This window comes from Eschrichtius robustus, chromosome 9, assembly GCF_028021215.1.
Source record: "Eschrichtius robustus isolate mEscRob2 chromosome 9, mEscRob2.pri, whole genome shotgun sequence".
NCBI lineage: Eukaryota > Metazoa > Chordata > Mammalia > Artiodactyla > Eschrichtiidae > Eschrichtius > Eschrichtius robustus.
In genome coordinates, this window is record NC_090832.1 from 19076471 (window position 1) to 19098862 (window position 22392).

At 35.2% G+C, this 22392-nt stretch overlaps 1 protein-coding gene across 1 annotated transcript in view; it reads right to left on the bottom strand.

Annotated features, from left to right (window-relative positions):
- ADGB (androglobin) overlaps window positions 1-22392 on the bottom strand; it is a 157414-nt gene that overhangs the window by 92145 nt on the left and 42877 nt on the right. The window contains exons 6-10 of the mRNA XM_068551083.1: window positions 21016-21155; window positions 18058-18144; window positions 5916-6163; window positions 4588-4589; window positions 1686-1824 (exon numbers count right to left, since the gene is read on the bottom strand). Of these exons, the coding sequence (XP_068407184.1) occupies window positions 1686-1824; window positions 4588-4589; window positions 5916-6163; window positions 18058-18144; window positions 21016-21155 (616 nt within the window). The remainder of the gene's footprint in view (window positions 1-1685; window positions 1825-4587; window positions 4590-5915; window positions 6164-18057; window positions 18145-21015; window positions 21156-22392) is intronic.

Here is a 22392-nt window from a genome sequence, read left to right on the forward strand (position 1 = left end):
AAAGATGTTAAAAAAAAAATTCATGCACTTACATTTCACTGCACTAGATAAAATGTTTAGTGAAGAATAATATCTTTAGAACTGCAATATATAAATTAAATGTGAACCCTGGATCACTCTAAAATGGATTAAGATGTGAAATATGCCAAACTTGTAAAAATATGTTTTTACATTTAAAAAGTAAACTTTGTATATGTAGGGGAGCAAAATTTGTCACCTTAAAATGTGTCTCTTTGTCATGAGGATTATTTTAGGCTTTTTTTTTTTTTAAGAACAGAGTACTCAGGAATTCTTTCTTTTTACCTCCCCCTTAACTGCCTAAAAGAATTAAGATAAAGGGCCTGGTTCAGGAAGAGCACTATCACCAGATACCTACAAAGACTATGGGCTAAGTGTGGTAGGGCAGGACCTAGAGACAAGAGTCCTCTCTGTGTCCCACTGCCTCTGCACGGTAGAGCAAACGTGTTTACCAAACATTTGCTTTTCAATCTCCAGGTGAATTGCCTTCATCCCTTTTGAAGTCACAAACCCCCGATCCCCTTTTCTTTCTCTCAGATGGTAGATAAGCCTCAATTGCCTAACCTGTCCTTGGGTTTCATTTTTCTTATGAGGCCTCAGACATACATAATTATTATTCTTTTTCTTCTGTTAATCTGTCTCATGTCAATTTAATTCTTAGACCAGCTAGAAGAACCTGGAGAGAGTAGAGAGAAATTTTTTCCTTCTCTAACACATATTTTTCATGCAGCCGAGATCTGAACCCAGGCAATTTTACTCCACAGCCCAAACTTTGAACCACATTCTGTATCTAGAGGTTGACTTAACTATGAGTTTGGTAGGAAAAAAGGCATTGTTACCATCATTTTCACAAAGAAAGAAACTCAAAGAAAGGTTTAGCCATTCTCACAAACATGAATAATTATCAGTAATTTTGGGACTGTTATGTCATCCACTATCAAAAAAGATTGCTTAAGGCATCACTATAAGAAAACAATTTTTTATATAAAATTAAAATTATAATGACTAACATTTGTATTTTCTCTACCAAACCACCAGACATGTTTCTGTAAAAATACAAAGCCAGAACTATGAAAATGCTCTCACGAAAAAACACAGTAATGTATTAAGAAAGAAGACAAAATGAAAAAAAAAAAAACTAGATAAAGCATAGTGCTGGAGGTAAATGGACATGTTTTCATGTAAAGAAGGATGAACTGAGAATTATGATATACACTCTGGAATCACCAAGATAGATTACCCAATGTTAGGACTATAAAATTTAAAATATATATTTTATATATCAACATATATATAAAATTTACACAGAGGAGGACATATATTAATACATATTAATATATAATTATATATTTATATAAATATATTTATATATTTTATAATAAAAATATGTGTACTAACATATAATATATATTTTTATTAGTATTATATATCCTCCTTCAAGTAAACACTTCTGTGACTGTTGTACCATAAGAACTTGGATAACATTGTCTCATATGTAGGGTCTTGCTCTGTTATGCATAACCATCTGAGGGCCTAACAATTATGGGCAACCTTGAAAAGCTTATTTAGACATGTCTAAACAGGAAATACATTTCTATGCTCCAATGTTTTCCAGCATTTTAGGAAATAAGTACAATAATTATTATTCTAGGAGACTGAGAACTTACAATCTGACAGAGACTGTAGAGAATATTGTACGTCTGATGAGGGCCTTGAACCATGAAGAGACCATTTGAATTTTTCCTTTTCTTTTTCCTTCTCTCCATCTTTACTCTTCTTCTTTCCAAGGTCTTTTGCATCAGCTTTCTCCAACATATTAAAAAAATGTAATAAATCTTTTAACTACAAAACCTCAATGTATGTTGCTTATTAAGTCATTGTGTTGAAAAGAAAGTTAAATATTAGTATTTAACTTATTTAAGTGTAAAACAATAGCCATAAATTTCCCCAAGTACTACTCACCTCAAATTAGTAACATCAAAATAAAGCAAAAGAAAACTTTGAAAATTGACATGTATTGTGAAAGACATGCAGCATTATTTATTATTGACTACACATAATTTTATGTTAAATGTAGATGATCAGTTGAATATAATTTATTCATATAAAATCATGGTGTCAGGCTGATTTTCTCATTTAAAAAAGAAAAAAAAAAAACAGCAAAGAAAGTACTTAAAGTTGAGTCCTAAATGTGGAGCCCTCTTAGATCTTCTTTACTTGGGGCTTGCATTTCAAGAAACACAGCTTTCTGCCTCCAGAATATCTTCTGGTGGAAACTGGCCACCAACCAACGTCCACAAACCAACATCTGATTGTCCACATGTTGTGTGTAGTAAAACCCAGTTCCCAGAACCATCCACCATTTGAATTTCCATTCACATTTACATTTCTATGAAACATGTTCTCCTTCAACTTAAAAAAAAATCCCCTAAGATTTTTATTTCCTTATAAATCTCTTCCAATTCTAAAAGAGAAATTTCAAATTTCTGCCATTCATTCTTTCATCATTTGCTAAACTTGTAATCACCATTGATCAGGTTGTTTGTTTTTTTTAAAATTTGCATAAACAAAAACTATAACATTAATAACCTGTACTGTTCCTTAGCTTCTAAAGTAAATCTATCTCATAGCTTTTATAGTAGATTTAACATCTATGTTAGATACAAAGGCAAAGATAACTAAAACTTTAAGCGTAGGATGAGATATTTTATTGGGAAACAAGTATAAAAAACAGATTATCAGAATTTTATTTTGTGGCTTTTCTATAAATATTTGACTTAAAACTAATTATAGGTAATAATATATGATTTCGTGTATTATTTTAAAATGGGATTTTAAAAGCCTTTAAATGCCTATTCAGAATTCATAATTTAAAATAATATAGTATATAATAAAAATTATAAATAGAAAAACACACTTTTCACATAGAAATTTGGAAAGTATGCAAAAATGTTTACCAAAATGTGTTTTTGCCAATACCATGAGTAAATCTGTTGCTCCTCTGTCACCTCATTTCACCCATCTGGCCAACCCCTCTGAATAAAATTAGCAGCTGAGCCCTACTGGACATGTTCAGTAGTTCTGCAAGCTTCTAGTTCTGCAAGCTTCTAGTTCTGCAAGCCTCTAGTTCTGCAAGCTTCTGCCACATCTATTTTAAATAACAATGAGAACCTTCATCTCCACCTCCACCTCACTCTCAGCTCCTAGAGAATAGAAGCCTTTTGTCAGAAACCCTCAGCTTCTCCCCATCAAACCCATTCATCCACTGACATGTGCATCTGTCCTCTCCCATGCCCTGTGCCCACCCATTAGGATGGAGGAGACTTTGCTCCCTGGTTTGGTCCAATCCCTTCACCTGGGCTCTCTGGAAACCTACACTACGGCTGTCATCTCAACTGCATCTTCCCAATCACTTAAAAATACTTCTTCATCGGTAAAAATTTAAATATCTTTCACGGATCCCTCACATTCCCTGTCAGCTTCCACTTTGTCGCTCTCCTGTTCTTCACAGACAAACTTCTAACAGGGGTGTTTATACATTATTTTACTTCCCACTTATTTCTTAACCTCTCCAATGTGTCTTCCACTCCCATCACTTACCAGTGCCCAGTGACCTCCATATCACAAAATCCAGCAGAGAAACTTGAATTGTCCTCATATTTCAACTCTCAACACTACTTGACACAATCTCCCTGATTCTTAAAACACTCTTTTCCTTTGACTTCAGTAGCAACATGCTCTGTTGGTCTTCTTCCTGTTTCTCTGGTCATCCTTTAACCTCTTTTGCCAGCTCATTATTTTGTACCCAGTTCTCAGATATTTAGCTTCTTTAAGGCTGAGTCTTAAGCTTCTTAGTCTTCTCACTTTATGCCATCTCCTTGGGAATATCATTCATTGTTTAATTTGGCATGCATTTGCCAATGATTCCCAAAAATATATCACCAGCCTGGAACTCCTGACATGAAAGTACACTTGATTTCTTAAAGGCACATCAAATTCAATATGTTCTGAGTCATTCTGTGATCTCTCCTCATAAAGCCGTTCCTCTTTTGGCATTACCCCTCTCAATAAAAGGTACTACCATCTATCCAGTTTTGGAAGTCAGAATTCTGCACATCATCTTTGCCACATTCTGCCATTTTTTACATTTTAAATATCTCTCAATCATTTACTTTATCTGCCTCTCCACTATGACTGTCCTATTACCCTACGCCAAGCTACTATTGTCTCTGACCTGAGCTGATGCAAAGGTCTCCAAATTGTTTTTTCTATGTCCACTCATGTCACTGACTCTCCACCCCCACGTGCACACCAAGTTATTTTCTTCTCAGAGAACCAGAATATCCTTTTGAAAATGTGAAATAGATCATGACTCAACCCTAAACTTCATTAGCCATCAATTGCTCCTTGGTAAAGATCAATCATCTTAACATGACCTGGAGGATTTGACATGATCGCTCTCCTATCTACTTCTCCAGGCTCCTCTTAAGCCACTTTATTCCACACATCCTCTCCTCCAGCTAAACATATCTTCTACCAGGTCTTCCAAATCATTGTCATTCCTGCTACTTCTTCATAATATTTATATCTGCTGTCTCCTCTACCTAGAATGCTCTTCCCTTCTCAGTCCTTAATCTTCTTCCGGATATTCGTATCATCTTTGCAAACACAGCTCAAAATTCCTTAGGGAATTCTTCCTTGATGCCCCAGACTAGGTCTTTCATATGAACTCCTAAAGTTTCCTGTATTTCCCTTCAAGACTCATGTATTAGTATGTATTTATGATTTTTAAAATTAATGTTAGTCCCACTCACTAGACCTTAGCTCTAGGAAGTGAGTTCCACACCTGATTTTGTTCATCAAGTTATCACTAATTCCTGGAACACTTACTGATATTCTCAGCAAGTAGTATATTGAATGGATTGTAAAATGGAGGGATGGATAGACAGGAGTTAACTTGTGATACATGAGAAAGGGATTCCAGGTTCAAATTAATTTAGGATACACTGGGTAAAACAAATTTAATCTGGCTTTTTTTTTGCTTTCTTTTATAAACTAATGCACATTAGATCATTTTATACGGCACTGATGATAGGCAGATATCACACACACATTTTTTTTGTATATTTTTGAGGAACATTTACAGTAATTATGTCTGGGCAGTATATGGTTGGAAATGCTGGTTGATAAGATCTAGATAAGGACAAAATATCAATATCTTATAAAACATAAACATTTGAAAGATCATTATAGATGCTATCACAGTACACAAAAAAGCTGAGTATTTTCTAGTATATTTAACTCTACTATACAAGCATTATTGTTCATATGTATGGCTATATGAAATATTTTAGAAAACATAAAATAAATAATGATTAAATATATTTCCCACTTAAGAAGAAATGCTCCTACACTTTGTAAAATAACTCGAAAATTTTTTTTCCAGATTTTAACTTTCACCTTACAATAACCTGCAAATCATAATCTAATCTATGTCCATTTCACACTTCCTGAAAAGGAAAACAGGACAACATTTCTCCTTTGGTATTCTGGTCCATTCCACTCTACATATAACATATAAGAAAGATGTGTTTAAGGGAAATTGAAAACTTAATGTGTTTTTCTATATTAATAATATATTAATTTAGTATCATCAAAATATATAATTGCCTTTGATTTTTAAGGAGAGTAAAATATAGTAGAATAATTAACATATGGTAAACACCATTGCAAGTTCTAATATCTTGTAAAGAAAGGACCTTAATTACATGACTGTTTTCACAACACTTAATAAATATAATGACAATAAATAATCATTAAATTAAGCAATGACTAAACTATGAAGTGTTTATATATAATACCCATATTGAATAACATCATGATATAAAATGTCTTACCCTTTAAAACTCTGTCACTTTTCTCAGGTAATTTTAGTGTTGTTGCTGAACCTTCAGGTTTGAATTCCTTGCCATCTTTCATTTCTTTGCCATCTTTCACATCTTTCCCATCCTTCATGTCTTTCCCTTGTTCTTTCAATTTGGCATCTATGTCTGTTATTTTGCTTTCAGAGCTGGACTCATCTGACAGCTTAAACTCGGGCAATATTTCTCTCAAGAGCTCCCAAACTTTGTCCATATATCCTGGGCTTAGGTAAAAAACAACATTAATTTCCAAATTAAGCTTTTTATTCCACATCAAGAAATTACTGACAGAAAAAAATCAACTTGCTATTTCAAAAAACCAATTACAATGTTACTTCACATGTTAGTTAAAAACACCATTATGTGCTTATTTATTCAACAAGCTTTGATTGAGTGCCTACTCTGTGGTGGGCTTTGCTGATGCAAGGGGACCAAACACATAGTTCCAGTTAAAGATGGTGATGCAGGAAGATTTTGAACTCACCTCTTCCTATGTACACAACAAATCTACAGCTACATACAGAACAATTTCCTCTGAAAATAATAAAAAAAACTAGCTGAGGAATTCCTTCATATCTGGCAAATGAGAAAAAAAACCATACTGAAGTGGCTAGGAGAGGCTGAGACACGGTCTTGTCATAAACCTCACACAGTGTGGGCACACACAGTTTGGAGGGAGCTCACGTCCCTAAGCTTTTCCCTGAAGAGTGAAGGGTTTGAACCCCACATAATGGCACCCCAACTTTTAAGACCTGCAGATCAGAGACAAGCTCCCAAAACATCTAGTTTTGAAAGCCAGGAGGGCTTGCATCAATGAGGCCCACAAGGCTATAGCAAACTCAGAAAGAGTTCTTAAAGGGCTCTCATGGACTCACCCATCCCAGGACTCACCCATAGAAGAGCACCCAGTAGGAGACTTTAATATCCCACTTTCACCAATGAATAGATCATCCAGACAGAAAATCAATGAGAAAACATTGGCCTTGGGACTTCCCTGGCGGTCCAGTGGTTAATACTCTGTGCTTGCACTGCGGGGGGAGTGAGTTTGATCCCTGGTCAGGGAACTAAGATCCCACATGTCGCGTGGCATGGCCAAAAAAAAAAAAAAAAAAAGTTAAAAAAAAAAAAAGAAAACATTGGCCTTGAATGACACATTAAATAGGATGGACTTAGACACATATAGAACATTCCACCCAAAAGCAACAGAATACACATTTTTCTTAAATGTACATGGAACATTCTCCAGGATAGATCATATGTTAAGTCACAAAACAACTCTTAATGAGTTCAAGAAGACTGAAATCATACCATGCATCTTTTCCAACCACAACTGTATGAAACTAGAAATTAATCACAAGAAGAAAACTGGGAAATTCACAGCTATGTGTAGATTAAACTATATGCTACTGACCAACCAATGGGTCAAAGAAGAAATCAAAAAAATGCTTTGCGATAAATAAAAATGGAAGTACAACATAACAAAAATACAACAGATACAACGACAACAAAACAAATACAACAAAGCAAAGATAGTTCTAAGAAGTAGCTCTGTGAGAGTTCGTAGCAATACATGTCTACATCAAGAAATACGATCTCAAATAAACTACCTAACTTTACACCTCAAAGAAATAGAAAAAAAAGAACAAATGAAGCCTAAAGTTAGTAGAAGGAAGGTAATAACAAATATCAGAGTAGAAATAAATGAGAGAGACTAAAAAGACAATAGAAAAGATCAAAGAGATTAAGAACTGGTTTTTTGAAAAGATAAACAAAATTGACAAACCTTTAGACTCACCAACAAAAAAAAGAGAGAAGACTCAAATAAAGAAAATCAGAAATGAAACAGACACATTGTAATTAATACCACAAAATACAAAGGATTGTAAGAGACTACTATAAACAAATATACAAAACAAATTGGACAACCTAAAAGAAATGGATAAATTCCTAGAAACATATGATTTACCAAGACAAAGAAATAGAAAATCTGAACGGACTGATTACTAGTAATCAAAAACCTCCCAACAATGAAAAGTCCAGAATCAGAGATCTTCACTGGTGAATTCTACCAAACATTTAAAGAAGAATTAATACCAATACTTCTCAAATTCATTCAAAAAATAGAAGACAGGGGAAAACGTCTAAACTCATTTAACGAGGCCAGCATTACCCTGATATCAAAATCAGACAAGGGGGCTTCCCTGGTGGCGCAGTGGTTGAGAATCTGCCTGCCAATACAGCAGACATGGGTTCGAGCCCTGGTCTGGGAAGATCCCACATGCCGCGGAGCAACTAGGCCCGTGAGCCACAACTACTGAGCCTGCGTGTCTGGAGCCTGTGCTCCACAACAAGAGAGGCCGTGACAGTGAGAGGCCCGCGCACCGCGATGAAGAGTGGCCCCCGTTTGCCACAACTAGAGAAAGCCCTCACACAGAAACCCAACACAGCCAAAACTAACTAACTAAATAAATAAATTTATAAAAAAATAAAAATTAAAAAATTAAAAATAAAAATCAGACAAGGATATCACAAGAAAAGAGAACTACAGATCAAAATCCCTGATGAACATAGATGCAAAAAATTCACAACAGAATGTTAGCAAACAGAATTCAACAATACATTAAAAGGATCATACACCATGATCAAGTGAGATTTATTCCTGGGGTGCAAGAATGATTTAACATGCAGAAATCAATCAGTGTAATACATCACAGTAAAAAAATGAAGGATAAAAATCATATGGTCATCTCAATAGATGCAGAAAACCATTTGACAAATTCAACATCAATTTATGGTAAAAATGCTCAACAAAATGGGGTTAGAGGGAACACACCTCAATATAATAAAAGACATATATGACATGCCCACAGCTAACATTATACTTAATGGTGAAAAGCTGAAAGCTTTTCTCTAAGACCAGGAACAAGATAAGGATGCCCACTCGCACCACTTTTATTCAGCACAGTATTGGAAGTCTAGCCAGAGCAATAAGGCAAGAAAAGGTAATAAAAGGCTTTTAAATCAGATAGGAAGAAGTAAAACAGTCATATTTGCCGATGATATAATATTATATATAGAAAACCCTAAGAAACTCCACCCAAAAGCTGTTAGAATAAACAAATTCAGTATAGTTGCAGGATACAAAATCAATATACAAAAATCTTTTGCATTCTATGCACTAATAATGAACTATCTAAAAGAGAAGTTAGGAAAACAATCTCATATACAACTGCAGCAAAAAGACCTAGGAATAAACTTAACCAAGGAGGTGAAAGACCTGTACACTGAAAACTATGATATTAATGAGAGAAATTAAAGAAGACACAAATAAATGAAAGATATACAGGGCTTATGGATTGGAAGAATTAATATTGTTAAAATGTCCATACTACCCAAAGCAATCTATAGATTCAATGCAATCCCTATCAAAATTCCAATGATATTTTTCACAGAAGTAGAATAAACAATCCTAAAATTTGTATGGAACCACAAAAGATCCTGATTAGCCAAAGTAATCTTGAGAAAGAAGAACAAAGCTGGAGGCATCACACTTGCTGATTTCAAACTGTAATACAAAGCCATAGTAGTCAAAAGAGGATGATATTGGCATAAAAGCAGACACATAGATCAATGGAATAGAATAGAGAAGCCAGAAATAAACCCATGCATATACAGTCAATTAATTTATGACAAAGGAGCCAAGAATATAATGGAGAAAAGGACATTCTCTTCAATAAATGATGCTGAGAAAACTGGACAGTCAAATGCAAAAGAATAAAACTTGACCATTATGTTATACTATACACAAAAATTAACTCCAAATGGATTAAAGGCTTAAAAGTGAGACCTGAAACCATAAAACTCCTAGAAGAAAGCATAGATGTTAAGCTCCTTGACATCAGTCTTGGTGATAATTTTTTGGACTTGACACCAAAAGCAAAGACAACAAAAGTAAAAATAAACAGGTGGACTATATCAAACTAAAAAGCTTCTGCAAAAAAAAAAGAACCAAAACAAACTTACAACAAAATGAAAAGACATCCTACTGAATGGAAGAAAATATTTGCAAATTATATATCTAATAAAGGGTTAATATCCAAAATATAAAAAGAACTAATTTAACTCAATAAAATGACTATCCAATTAATAAATGGGCAGAGGATCTGAATAGACATATTTCCAAAGAACATATACAGATGGCCAACAGGTACAATGAAATGTGCTAAACATCACTTATCATCAGGTAAATGTAAATCAAAACCACAATGAGTTATCACCTCACACCTGTTGTAATGACTATCATCAAAAAGACAAGAAACGACAAGTGTTGGCAAGGATGTGGAGAAAAGGGCACTTTCATTCACTGTTGGTGGGAATGTAAATTGGTGCAGCCAGTATGGAGTTTCTTCAAAAAATTAAAAATAGAACTATTGTATAATCCCGCAATTCCACTTCTGGGTATTTATCCATAGGAAATGAAAACACTAACTCAAAAAAACAGATGCACTCCAATGTTCATTGCAGTATTATTTACAATAGCCAAGACATAGAACCAACATATGTGTCTATGGAGGGATGAATGAATAAAGAAAGTGTGGTATTCATATACACAATGAAATATTGTTCAGACATAAAAAATGAAGGAAATCTTGCCATTTGCAACAATGTGGATGGACTTCGAGGACATTATAATAAGTCAGAGAGAGAAAGACAAATATTGTATGATCTCACTTATATACAGAATCTAAAAACAAACAGCAAAACAAACAAAAATGAACTCACTGATATAGACAACAGATTAGTGGTTGCCAGAGGCAAGGGGTAGGATTTGGGCAAAATAGTGAAGGTGTTCAAAAGGTACAAATTTCCAGTTATACAATAAATGAGTCATGGGGTGGTAATGCACAGCATGGTGACTGTAGTTAACAATACTGTACTTTATATTTGAAAGTTGCTAAGAGAGTAGGTCTTAAAAGTTCTCATCACAAGAAAAAAAATGATAGCCATGTGTGGTGCTGGGTGTTAACTAGATTTGTGTTGACCATTTCTCAATATATACAAATATTGAATTATTATGTTGTACACCTGAAACTAATATATTGTTATATGTCAATTACATCTCAATAAAAATAAATAAACAAGCAAAGAAACAAAGAAACCAAAATAAACAAAGAGACCAAACACATGGCCCTAGTCTCAAGGCTCACTCAGGCTGGCAGGGGAGAGAGGCATGTCACACACATGACAGGGAAAGAATATGTATTTGAGCATCTGTTAAGTGCCAGGCACTTTCCTATATATTGTCATTTAGATAAATGGTCTCTATGTTACTTCTCTGTGGAATTTAACAATATTTTTACTTTCTCTAAACTCTTTCCTGAGGCTTCTACAACATCATTCTTTCCTAGTTTCTATTATTATAGAAATCACTTGCAGACTCCTTTGAACACTCCCTTTCCTCTGCTCACTGCTGACCAATTAGGGCTGCTTCCCCAGAGTTCTCCTCAATATGCTCTTGATAGCCTATAGCCTTTCCTCAGTGAGTTAATAAGCACAACCATATTTTAGGTTCACCTGTACTTTTATGTAACCCTCAAATCATTAGCTCCAGCTCAAACCTCTCTCCAGAAGAGAAGAGGTTGTGTACAACCACCTAATAGACATCTATCCAAAAACAAACAACTCAGACTACTCTGGTGGTGCAGTGGTTAAGAATCCGCCTGCCAATGCAGGGGACACGGGTTCAAGACCTGGCGCAAGAAGACCCACATGCTGCGGAGCAACTAAGCCCATGCACCACAACTCCTGAGCCTGCGCTCTAGAGCCTGTGAGCAACAACTACTGAGCCCCCATGCCACAACGACTGAAGCCCATGTGCCTAGAGCCTGTGCTCCACAACAAGAGAAGCCACTGCAATGAGAGGCCCACGCAGCGCAACAAAGACCCAACACAGCCAAAAATAAATAAATAAATTTATAGAAAAGAAATCAAAAACAAACAAATCAATCAATCAATAAAAACATCCTGCCACCATCTTCTACTTTTCAGTCAAGTTAGAAAACTGAGAATGACCAAGTCTCTCTCCATGAAACTCTCATCAAATAAAAAGTACGTCCCTTAGATCCGACCTCCTCCTACTGCAATTGACAACACTTTCTCCATTCTTTTATTTTTTTTTTAATATCTTTATTGGAGTATAATTGCTTTACAATGTTGTGTTAGTTTCTGCTGTACAACAAAGTGAATCAGCTATACATATACATATATTCCCATATGCCCTCCCTCTTAAGCCTCCCTCCCACCCTCCCTATCCCACCCCTCTAGGTGGTCACAGAGCACCGAGCTGATCTCCCTGTGCTACGCGGCAGCTTCCCACTGGCTATCTATTTTACATTTGGTAGTGTATATATGTCAATGCTACTCTCACTTCTCCCTAACTTCCCCTTCCCCCCCCCATGTCCTCAAGTCCGTTCTCTACATCTGCATCGTTAGTCCTGCCCTGCCACTAGGTTCATCAGTACCGTTTTTTTTTTAGATTCCATATATATGTGTTGGCATACAGTATTTGTTTTTCTCTTTCTGACTTACTTCACTCTGTATGACAGACTGCAGGTCCATCCACTTTATTACAAATAACTCAATTTCGTTCCTTTTTATGGCTGAGTAATATTCCATTGTATATATGTGCCACATTTTCTTTATCCATTCATCTGTTGATGGACATTTAGGTTGCTTCCAATCCTGACTATTGTAAATAGTGCTGCAATGAATATTGTGGTACGCGTGTCTTTTTGAATTATGGTTTTCTCAGGGTATATGCCCAGTAGTGAGATTGCTGGCTCATATGATAGTTCTATTTTTAGTTTTTTAAGGAACCTCCATACTGTTCTCCATAGTGGCTGTATCAATTTACATTCCCACCAACAGTGCAAGAGGGTTCCCTTTTCTCCACACCCTCGCCAGCATTTATTGTTTGTAGATTTTTTGATGATGGCCATTCTGCCTGGTGTGAGGTGATACCTCATTGTGGTTTTGATTTGCATTTCTCTAATGATTAGTGATGTTGAGCATCTTTTCATGTGTTTGTTGGCAATCTGTATGTCTACTTTGGAGAAATGTCCATTTAGGTCTGCCACACATTTTTGGATTTGTTTGTTTTTTTGATGTTGAGCTGCATGAACTGCTTGTATATTTTGGAGAAAAGACCCCGAATTGCCAAAGCAATCTTGAGAAAGAAAAATGGAGCTGGAGGAATCAGGCTCCCTGACATCAGACTATACTACAAAGCTATAGTAATCAAGACAGTATGGTACTGGCACAAAAACAGAAATACAGATCAATGGAACAGTATAGAAAGCCCAGAGATAAACCCACACACATATGGTCACCTTATCTTTGACAAAGGAGGCAAGAATATACAATGGAGAAAAGACAGCCTCTTCAATAAGTGGTGCTGGGAAAACTGGACAGCTACATGTAAAAGAATGAAATTAGAAACCTTCTTAACACCATACACAAAAATAAACTCAAAATGGATTAAAGACCTAAAGGTAAGGCCAGTCACTATAAAACTCTTAGAGGAAAACATAGGCAGAACACCCTATGACATAATTCACAGCAAGAACCTTTTTGACCCACCTCCTAGAGTAATAGAAATTAAAACAAAAATAAACAAATGGGACCTAATGAAACTTAAAAGCTTTTGCACAGCAAAGGAAACCATAAACAAGACAAAAAGATAACCCTCAGAATGGGAGAAAATATTTGCAAACAAAGCAACTGACAAAGGATTAATCTCCTTTCTCCATTCCTATCACCACTTTCTCTGTAGAAGCTCTTGGCAAAGACTTCTGCAATACTGCACAAACCAGTTCCCCTGTTCCAGTCCTGACATCTGAGCCATCCTCCAAAATCACAAGTCTGATAAGATAAGATCATCCTCCTGCCTAAAATCCCTCAGTGACATTCTGTTGTGAAGACTTCTTAACTTCCTCTGTTTGGTTCCTGCATACCTCTCCACCCCATACCCATCCATCCTCCAGAACCCAGCACATAATCTAGTCCTGCAGAACAATGTGCCTTTCTGGGACTACACCCTGCTCCCTTGTAGTTTCAGGCTATTCTTTCTTCTCTGAGTTGGCTTCCCTACCTCAGTAAGCTGCACTAATTTCAACTAATCCTTTGAGGTCAGTTTAAGCATTACTTCCTAGGGAAATTAAGCTATACATTCCTGTTCTGGATTCCCAAAGAATCTTTTACACACCTCTAGTTCAGCCTTTTAAAATATTTTTGAAATTACTCTGTCAACAAACATTTATTGAGAACATACTGTGTAATGGCCATTCAGTGTCATTTCTCTAAGCACAGAAGTCTCAACATTGAGAAAGACAAAAAGGGTCCCTATTCTCATGCATCTTACCATCTCAGTGGATGGATACAACTGAGAGAGAGAGAGAGACAGAGAGTGAGATTGAGAGAGAGAGGGAGAGAGAGAAGATAACAGGCAGCTATAACTTTCATGATGAAAACAAAATAATAAACAATGGGATATGGAATCATTCGGGAAAGAAATAATTTAGATGGGATAGTTGAGAAGGCCTATCCGAGGAGCTGATATTTAAGCTTGGTGATATCTAAATGTTATGACATATCCAACCAAGTAAATATCTGATGGAAGATCATTCCAGGCATAAATAAAGAACAGTTCATATAAAGACCCTAAGGGACAATGAGTTTAGCACATTTGAGAAACAGAATGAAGATGTGGGTGGCCAGCTAGTGGTTGCCAAGACAGTTTTCATTTTTGTATTTAATCCCATAACAGCTCTGCAACATAGGTAGTACAATCCTAATTGAAGTTTAAGAGGTTGTAAATTTTATGCAGTCACAAATGATAGACTACCAAATGACAGAATCAGGATTAAAATAGATCTTTCTGAATCCAAAACCCCTGTGTTTTTTCCCACCTACAATGTAAAAAATGTTATGCTGTGAAAAAGAAATATTCATACACCAAAGGATGAGACTATACAACATCTTGGACAGTTAGGCTTAAATATGGGGTGGTGGAGTGCTCTATTCACAAAAGAACTACACCAAGATAAGAGAAATTTGTGGAGAAAAGCATCATCTCTTCGTCTGAAATTGTCAGACTTCTAATAGCCACTCTGTATTTGTATTTGTAGCCACTCTGTATTTGTATTTGTAGTATAATACGGAGAGTTAGAAGGTTTTTTTTTTCCAAATGATAAAACAGTGCTAACTGTAGGAAAACATAAGAGGCAGGTCAACAATTGCAAATAGAGCAATGTCTCCCTTTGGTACTTCTATGGGAGAGGGAAGGGAAAGGCTGTCTGTTGAACATGTCACAAAACACTTTTCACCCTAATTGATTTTCATATGGAAAAAGTCAGTAGTGAACACAAGTATGAAACTTGAATACTCTAATTCTCCTGGACCTCTGTAAAACCATGACCGTGACTGGCGAAGCCCCTCAGGGCCTGTCTCTGCACAATCGAATCCTTTGTAGGAAGAGAAACATCCCACTTCTGAACATACCATGGCTTTGATCATGTTGTTCTCCTGCTTTCCCTGTCCCTTTCCTTCCGTCCCCTCAAATCAAACCCAGTCAATGGTAAAGGCTCAGATCAAGTCAGAACTTTCTCCATGAAGCCGTACCTGACCTCCGCCTGCATCCTTGGCAGATGGTGATTTCAAATTAAACATTTCTTGACAATCATTATTATATTGTTCCATGACATTCTTTTCATTTAAAATTATACACTTATATACACATGAATTAACTTTGTGATTTTATAGTGTAATTGTAATTTTAAATTATATGCATAATGTGGCAGAATGTTCATAACAAAAAATCCTACAAATCATGACATAAATCAAAGAGAGCATATATCTTTTACTTTCTGGGTACATTTAGAAGTAAAATGATAAACTTGAACATCTGAGTCAGTCTTATCTTTTTAGACTTTCCTCTGTTTCCAAAGGTTGATTATTAACTACCATACATATATCTATATAATATTAAATAATATAGTGATACTCGTTAGAGGGAAAGAAACTTGCACTAATTATGTCTCTACCATATATCAGTTACTTTTTCTGACACTCTTACCTACTCAATCCTGAGAACAACCCTGTAAGATAGGTCGTTTTTACCTGCATTTTACATATGAAAAAACTAGGGCCCAAAAAAGTTATATTACTTGTAAAATTCACATAGCTTGAAATTGGAATTATAAGAATGTAAGTTTAGCTATATAGTTCTGACAACAAAGCTCAAGCTTTTTCCCCTTATATCATTTTCATAGACATTTTATAAGCAACCATAAAAATAAAAATTCATGCAAATTGAGCATCTAAAATCCTTCAAATTTTTAACTTAATTTAATTATTAAACTGGTCTTGGGACTTCTCTGGTGGTCCAGTGGTTAAGACTTCACCTTCCAATGCAGGGGGTGCAGGATTGGGGAGCTAAGATCCCACATGCCTCATGGCCAAAAAACCAAAACAGAAAACAGAAGCAATATTGTAACAAATTCACTAAAGACTTTAAAAGTGGTCTATATCAAAAAAAAAAAAAGTCTTTAAAACAAAAGAAATAAAGTGGTCTTATAATCATGAAAGTATATGAATAGTGTTTTCAGTTTTCATGTATGATTTCACTGTATGATTCTAACAAGAGACAATTCCCAGTTTTTAATTTACTAATTTTCTAGTCACAAATTACTTTGATCTCCTGTTTCTTTACCACCCTCTGATAGACTTCTGATGTTTTCATGCCTCTGGTATATTTATTGCAGGGAAAATTAAGGCAAAATTTTAAGCATTCCATCAATACTGAAGATAAAAATTTAGAAAAGTCCATACTTATAAACCCCATTCTCTCTTTATTTCTCTCCACTAACATTGACCATATCATGTCAATAAATATCCTCTTCTCTTAGATATCAGAAAAGGATTTTCCATGAGACGATCTAAAACGCTGCTATCTGGACCTTTCCCAAAAGTAAAAAGCAAAATCAGCTCTCTTTCGGGAAAGTGGTCCTTAGAGGAGTTTGTCTACCCTCCCATTTTTTTCCCTGCAAATATATTTTCTTTGAACCAAACAATGGCTAGTTTATCCTGCTGAAAGGATGCTTTAGGTGGCCGAATCCAAGTTACTAGGACCTGTCTTCAGTCTCCTTTAACCTGGACACTGGGAATGGTAGCTTTCTAACACCAAAGATCAGAGATGATCCAAATTGATAACTGTACTGTGGATTTGATCTTCTTATAAAAATCAGCATCTGGATTGATGGCATGTTCAGATCTATTGATATAATTATTTTCTATGCACCTTAACCTGATTAATTTCCAGTATCAATGGTAATATGATCAAATTATGTGGCTATAACCTTTATGCATGAAACAAAAAATATTTGTGAAATTTTAAGTAAGCATTACATTAAATGCTCTCTCTTTGAACATAGACAAACAATCTCTATATATCTAGAATCATATGAGAGAAAGACTGTGGGCTTTGGACCCAGAAAGATTTACATTCAAATATTACCTCCAGGTACAATGTACACAACTTTAGGGAATTCAACCACTCTGAGCTTCAGTTTTCTCATTTCTAATGACATATAACACCTAGCTGATAGGGTCATATGGATAATTAAATAAGATAATCTTTTCAGGACTGTGGGTGTTAATTAGAATAATATATTAAAGTGCTTAAGGCCTAATAGGCATTTTAATATTATTCATTCCCTAGTATGGGTAGCTAATTAAAAGTCGCTTGTACTTTTCTGTATTGAATAAGTGTATAAGTAGAAAGGGACACCTGTAAATATTTTATCATAATAAATAATTAACATTGTTTTAATATTTGTAATTCAGATATTTAAGGATTAAATTTACTATATATAAGCAAACAGAATTTATCCTGGTATTCTCAAGGAATTTTTTATAATACTATAACATGTTATTCTCCAAACATTTTGTAAAATGTGACAATTTTTAAAAATTTCCTTAAAGACTAAGAATAGTTTAGTTAAAGAAACTTTACTGGGGAAGAGATAAAAAAATATATGAGTTACTTAATGGTCAAACGTACTGGAGAGAAATGACTTCTGGTAACCATCCTGTGAGTGCGTGAATCACTGTGAACTCTCCCAGTTCTCTCCTCTCTGCTACATGGATGCTAAAAAAGCAAATGCACAATAGTATGGTCAATAACATTTGAAAACAGAGAGAGGTCTATAAAAAACAGGAATCTCTAATAAGCAGTGATATAATAATAAATGTAGGGGTCCTACTGGTTATACATTAGAGCACAAGAATATACTTTTCCAACAGTCAGATGACTTGTTTTGATAAGGCACTTAAATAGATCCAATGATACAATTACATATCTATTACAAAACATGCTTACAAGCTTTATTTTATAAATGTATTTATTTTATTTTATTTATGTCTGTGTTGGGTCTTCGTTGCTGCGCGCGGGCTTTCTCTAGTTGCGGCGAGGGGGGCTACTCTTCGTTGCGGTGCTCGGGCTTCTCAATGCGGTGGCTTCTTTTGCTGCGGAGCTCGGGCTCTAGGTGCGGGGGCTTCAGTAGCTGTGGCTCGCTGGTTCTGGAGTCCAGGCTCAGTAGGTGTGGCTCACGGGCTTAATTGCTCCGTGGCATGTGGGATCTTCCCGGACCAGGGCTCGAACCCATGTTCCCTGCATTGGCAGGTGGATTCTTAACCTCTGCGCCTCCAGGGAAGCCCACAAGCTTTATTTTAAAATGTCATATATATAAAGCATTAACGTCATATACATAAACATATCCATACATATTATATATCGGGAAATATATATAGATGACATATAATCTATTCTATATATTCAATATATTATCATGGTCTTTTAAAAATAGGGCAGTATCCTTCATCTTTCTAGTTTCGGTAATTATTCTAAGATTCCTATGAGGCTGTGTATTAAGTCAGTCTCACACATGGCAGGACAAGATGGGCATCAGACATCTTTAATAAAATCCTTAGATAATTTCAGAGAACCAGAAACATCCATTCTATCCTGTACAAAAGAGTGGATCTGCCGTCATAGCATAAAGTCAAATGAGGCTGTGATTGATCAAACATTGCTCTTCTCATTTTAATCCTTTTCTTAAAAAATTTTTTTTCTGAAGTGATTAGTCTATTTTCATTAACACACACAAATGCCGTATCTATGTTTTCCTCGGGAATCAGAGCTTCAGTCCGCCTTATGCCAACGGTGACGACTGATGGTATTGACCGGCATACATGTCTTTTTCTTCAGAAAGAAATCTTACTATCTTAGTCACATGCTCCATCATTTAAAAATTTACATTGGCTTCTTGTTTACAGATTATAAATTGTGATATGTCTACATATCTCAAAGATAACTAATATCTAGTGGGATAATTCACAGTCTAAACTCCTCTTGGAATAATCATATTAATATTCAGGATGTGACTGTGCAAACCCCATAAAAGTAACTCTTTTTCCTTTGCATATTTCATAGTGGTATTTAAATAACTACTAAATATTAATTTTTTAATGTAGAAAGCTAAAACTCACATAAAATATTTACTATCTACTATAAAATCTGAGAAAAACTTTTGGACGAATATAAATTGGACCATGTAGTGATTTCCACTGGAAAGCCTAAGAAATGTCTTACATTAAGTCTGGTCCTTTATTTTCAAGTTGGATTTGTTTATTTTTCAAAAATAACAATAATTCTATTACTCAAGTTGCTACAAAATTCTACTGAACTGTAGTTTTAAGAAAGATAAAATGCTACTCCAATTATCCAGGTCACGCATTTACTGCTTCAGTGGCCTTGTGGCTCTAATTCTCAGAACTTCAAGTTAGGTCTGAGAATTAGGAACATTATTTTCTTTCAAAAATAAACAAACATAGTTGTCACCATTTTGAATACTTGGTAGTATTCAGCTACCTAAAATGATCTGAATTGAGCTTTTAAAAATGATTGAAATTAAGGGTTGCAAGCTGGGTAAAACAAATTTCCAATAGAAAATTGAGGGTTGGTAAGAGAAAAGAGAGATGAAAAGGATGGCAGTAGGAGGGGCTGTTTTCGTTGTGTGGCTTTGGGAGAGAAAAAGGAAGCTGAGCCAAATGAAAATCCACAAAAAATCATACCAGGCTACTGACTGACAGTGCTATGTGTAATAATAGAAGGGGAAGGGGCTGAGCTTTGAGCAAATGGCTGGAGTGGCCTCTTAAAGGAGCGGCTGTGACACACTGCAGGAGGGGGAAGGGTGTCAAATTCAAGCTGGTGCACTGTGTGTGAGAATTCTCCCACTGAGCAGAGACACACAGTTGCCATTCATTTGCAAGTCAGGCATCAAAGCTTTTTTGCATCATTCAGGCCGGCACGGAAGGACCACAGGTCTCTGCAAGTGGAAGCTAAGAAAATAAACGTAGCAGACATGTCCCATGCATGTTGGTTCACAAGTCATGCAGGAATACAAGACACAAGCAGATTTCACAAGAATATTGAAGGAAACATGAGTAGTTTTCATCCTGAATGTATAAAAAGGAACAATGTTACCAAAAGTGTGAGGAGCACACTGACCTCCTTGAGAAGAGTTCAGGATTTCAAGATGAGTAAACGACTGCTGCATATACAGAGCCTAAAACTTTAGCTGGATTCCAGTATACATTATTCAGTATTTAGATGAACCAATATTTTCCCCTACTAAACAACTTCTTTCTCTCATTAAGCTGAAGATTAATTTTCCATGACTGACTTTCCATTCATTATAAGGAAACACTGGATGTAGAATAAGTTTTTAGTATTTTTCTTGGAGGAATTTTGTCTTATTGTGGGCTAATGCAATATTTCAAATCAGTGGCTTTGGCATATTTATTTTTATATTAGAAAGTTTACGTTGTTTGGAGAAAAGGCTTCTTAAAATTGAGTTTTTGAAAAATAAAGCTACGCAATACAGATGTATAGTTGTCGTTGCTGTTGTTTGCCTTTTTGTTTGTATACAAGTGAGCGATAATTTTTTATCCTACTTACTCCACATTTGCCAGCTTAATGATAGCTTTAGACAAAAGCATTGGCCAAAGTTCAAATTCATAGGTTGTAGCTGGAAGCAATAGATTGTTTTCTTCATCAAAAGGCAGAAAGTCATCAATAGTTATCTTTCTCCAGCAACCCTAAAGATGAGAAGAAAGGAATATATTCTCAGTGATTAACATTATTTTTTCTCATACGTTATTGTACACTGCTGACATTATTATTTACTGTTTTATAATTTTATTTTAGCGTCTTACATCTAATGACTGACATACTGGTATTCAATACTACTCTGAGCGTTTTAGCTTATTATTTTATTTAATGTAATTATAGCATGCCTATATCTATATCAATAGTATGATTATTTATGAGGTCTTTTAGCACATTCTAGGGTGCCCCATCCTACATAATGCAGTAAATTGAAGTGTTTCAAATAGCAAAACCAAAATACCACACAATCATGGAAAGTTTGGACATGATTAAATAACTAAATACAGTCATAATGCAAATTCTGCAAATGTAACTTTAGTAATTATTTTTTATCCTTATATCCTCAGTGATCTTATACTTCCAATTACCATATTACTCCTACTCCTGCTTAAAGATCTATTTTTTAACATAAAGCTAATTAATACTTTATTTAATAAAATCATTATATACTTACCTGTATACATATTATTTCATAATTAAAAGCTTGAGGCAAACGATAAAATTAATGATTGTGAACTCAAATATTTTTTTAAACTTTGGTTTTACATGTGAAATTTTAGTTTGAATTCATTTCTTCCCCCAAGAAATATTTCAGCAGTGATGCAAGCATTGTGAACCCAAAGATTTGTAACACATGGCTTATATCTATACCATTGAATTGCTTACAGACTAGTGAGGGAAGGCATATAGGCAAATATAAAATGTAATATGTTTAAAATGCTCTAGGACCAGAAAGGAAAGTGTGACTAATTTTGCTTGGGGGATGTCCTCACAAGAAGGTGACATTTGAACTCAAGATTCAAGGAACAGTATAATTTTCCTAGGTAGATAGGAACAATAGGGTGAAAAATGCTTTCTTTTTATGACACCTGTAACTGAACTCATACTGCCTTATTTAGTGGTTATATGACTTTTTCTTTATTTCCTTATGGATGATGTAGGGCAAACAGGTTTAAAGTCACAGGTGTTTAGCTACTCTCTCTTCCAATTTTAAGTGAAACAACCCAAAAGAATACACAGTGAAATAAGCCAGATTCAAAAAGACAAATATTGTATGATTCCTCTTACATGAAGTACCAGGAAAAATCTAATTTATAGAGACAAAAAGTATAACAGAGGCCACCAGGGCCTGGAGGAGAGGGGAATGAGAAAATACTGTTTAATGGA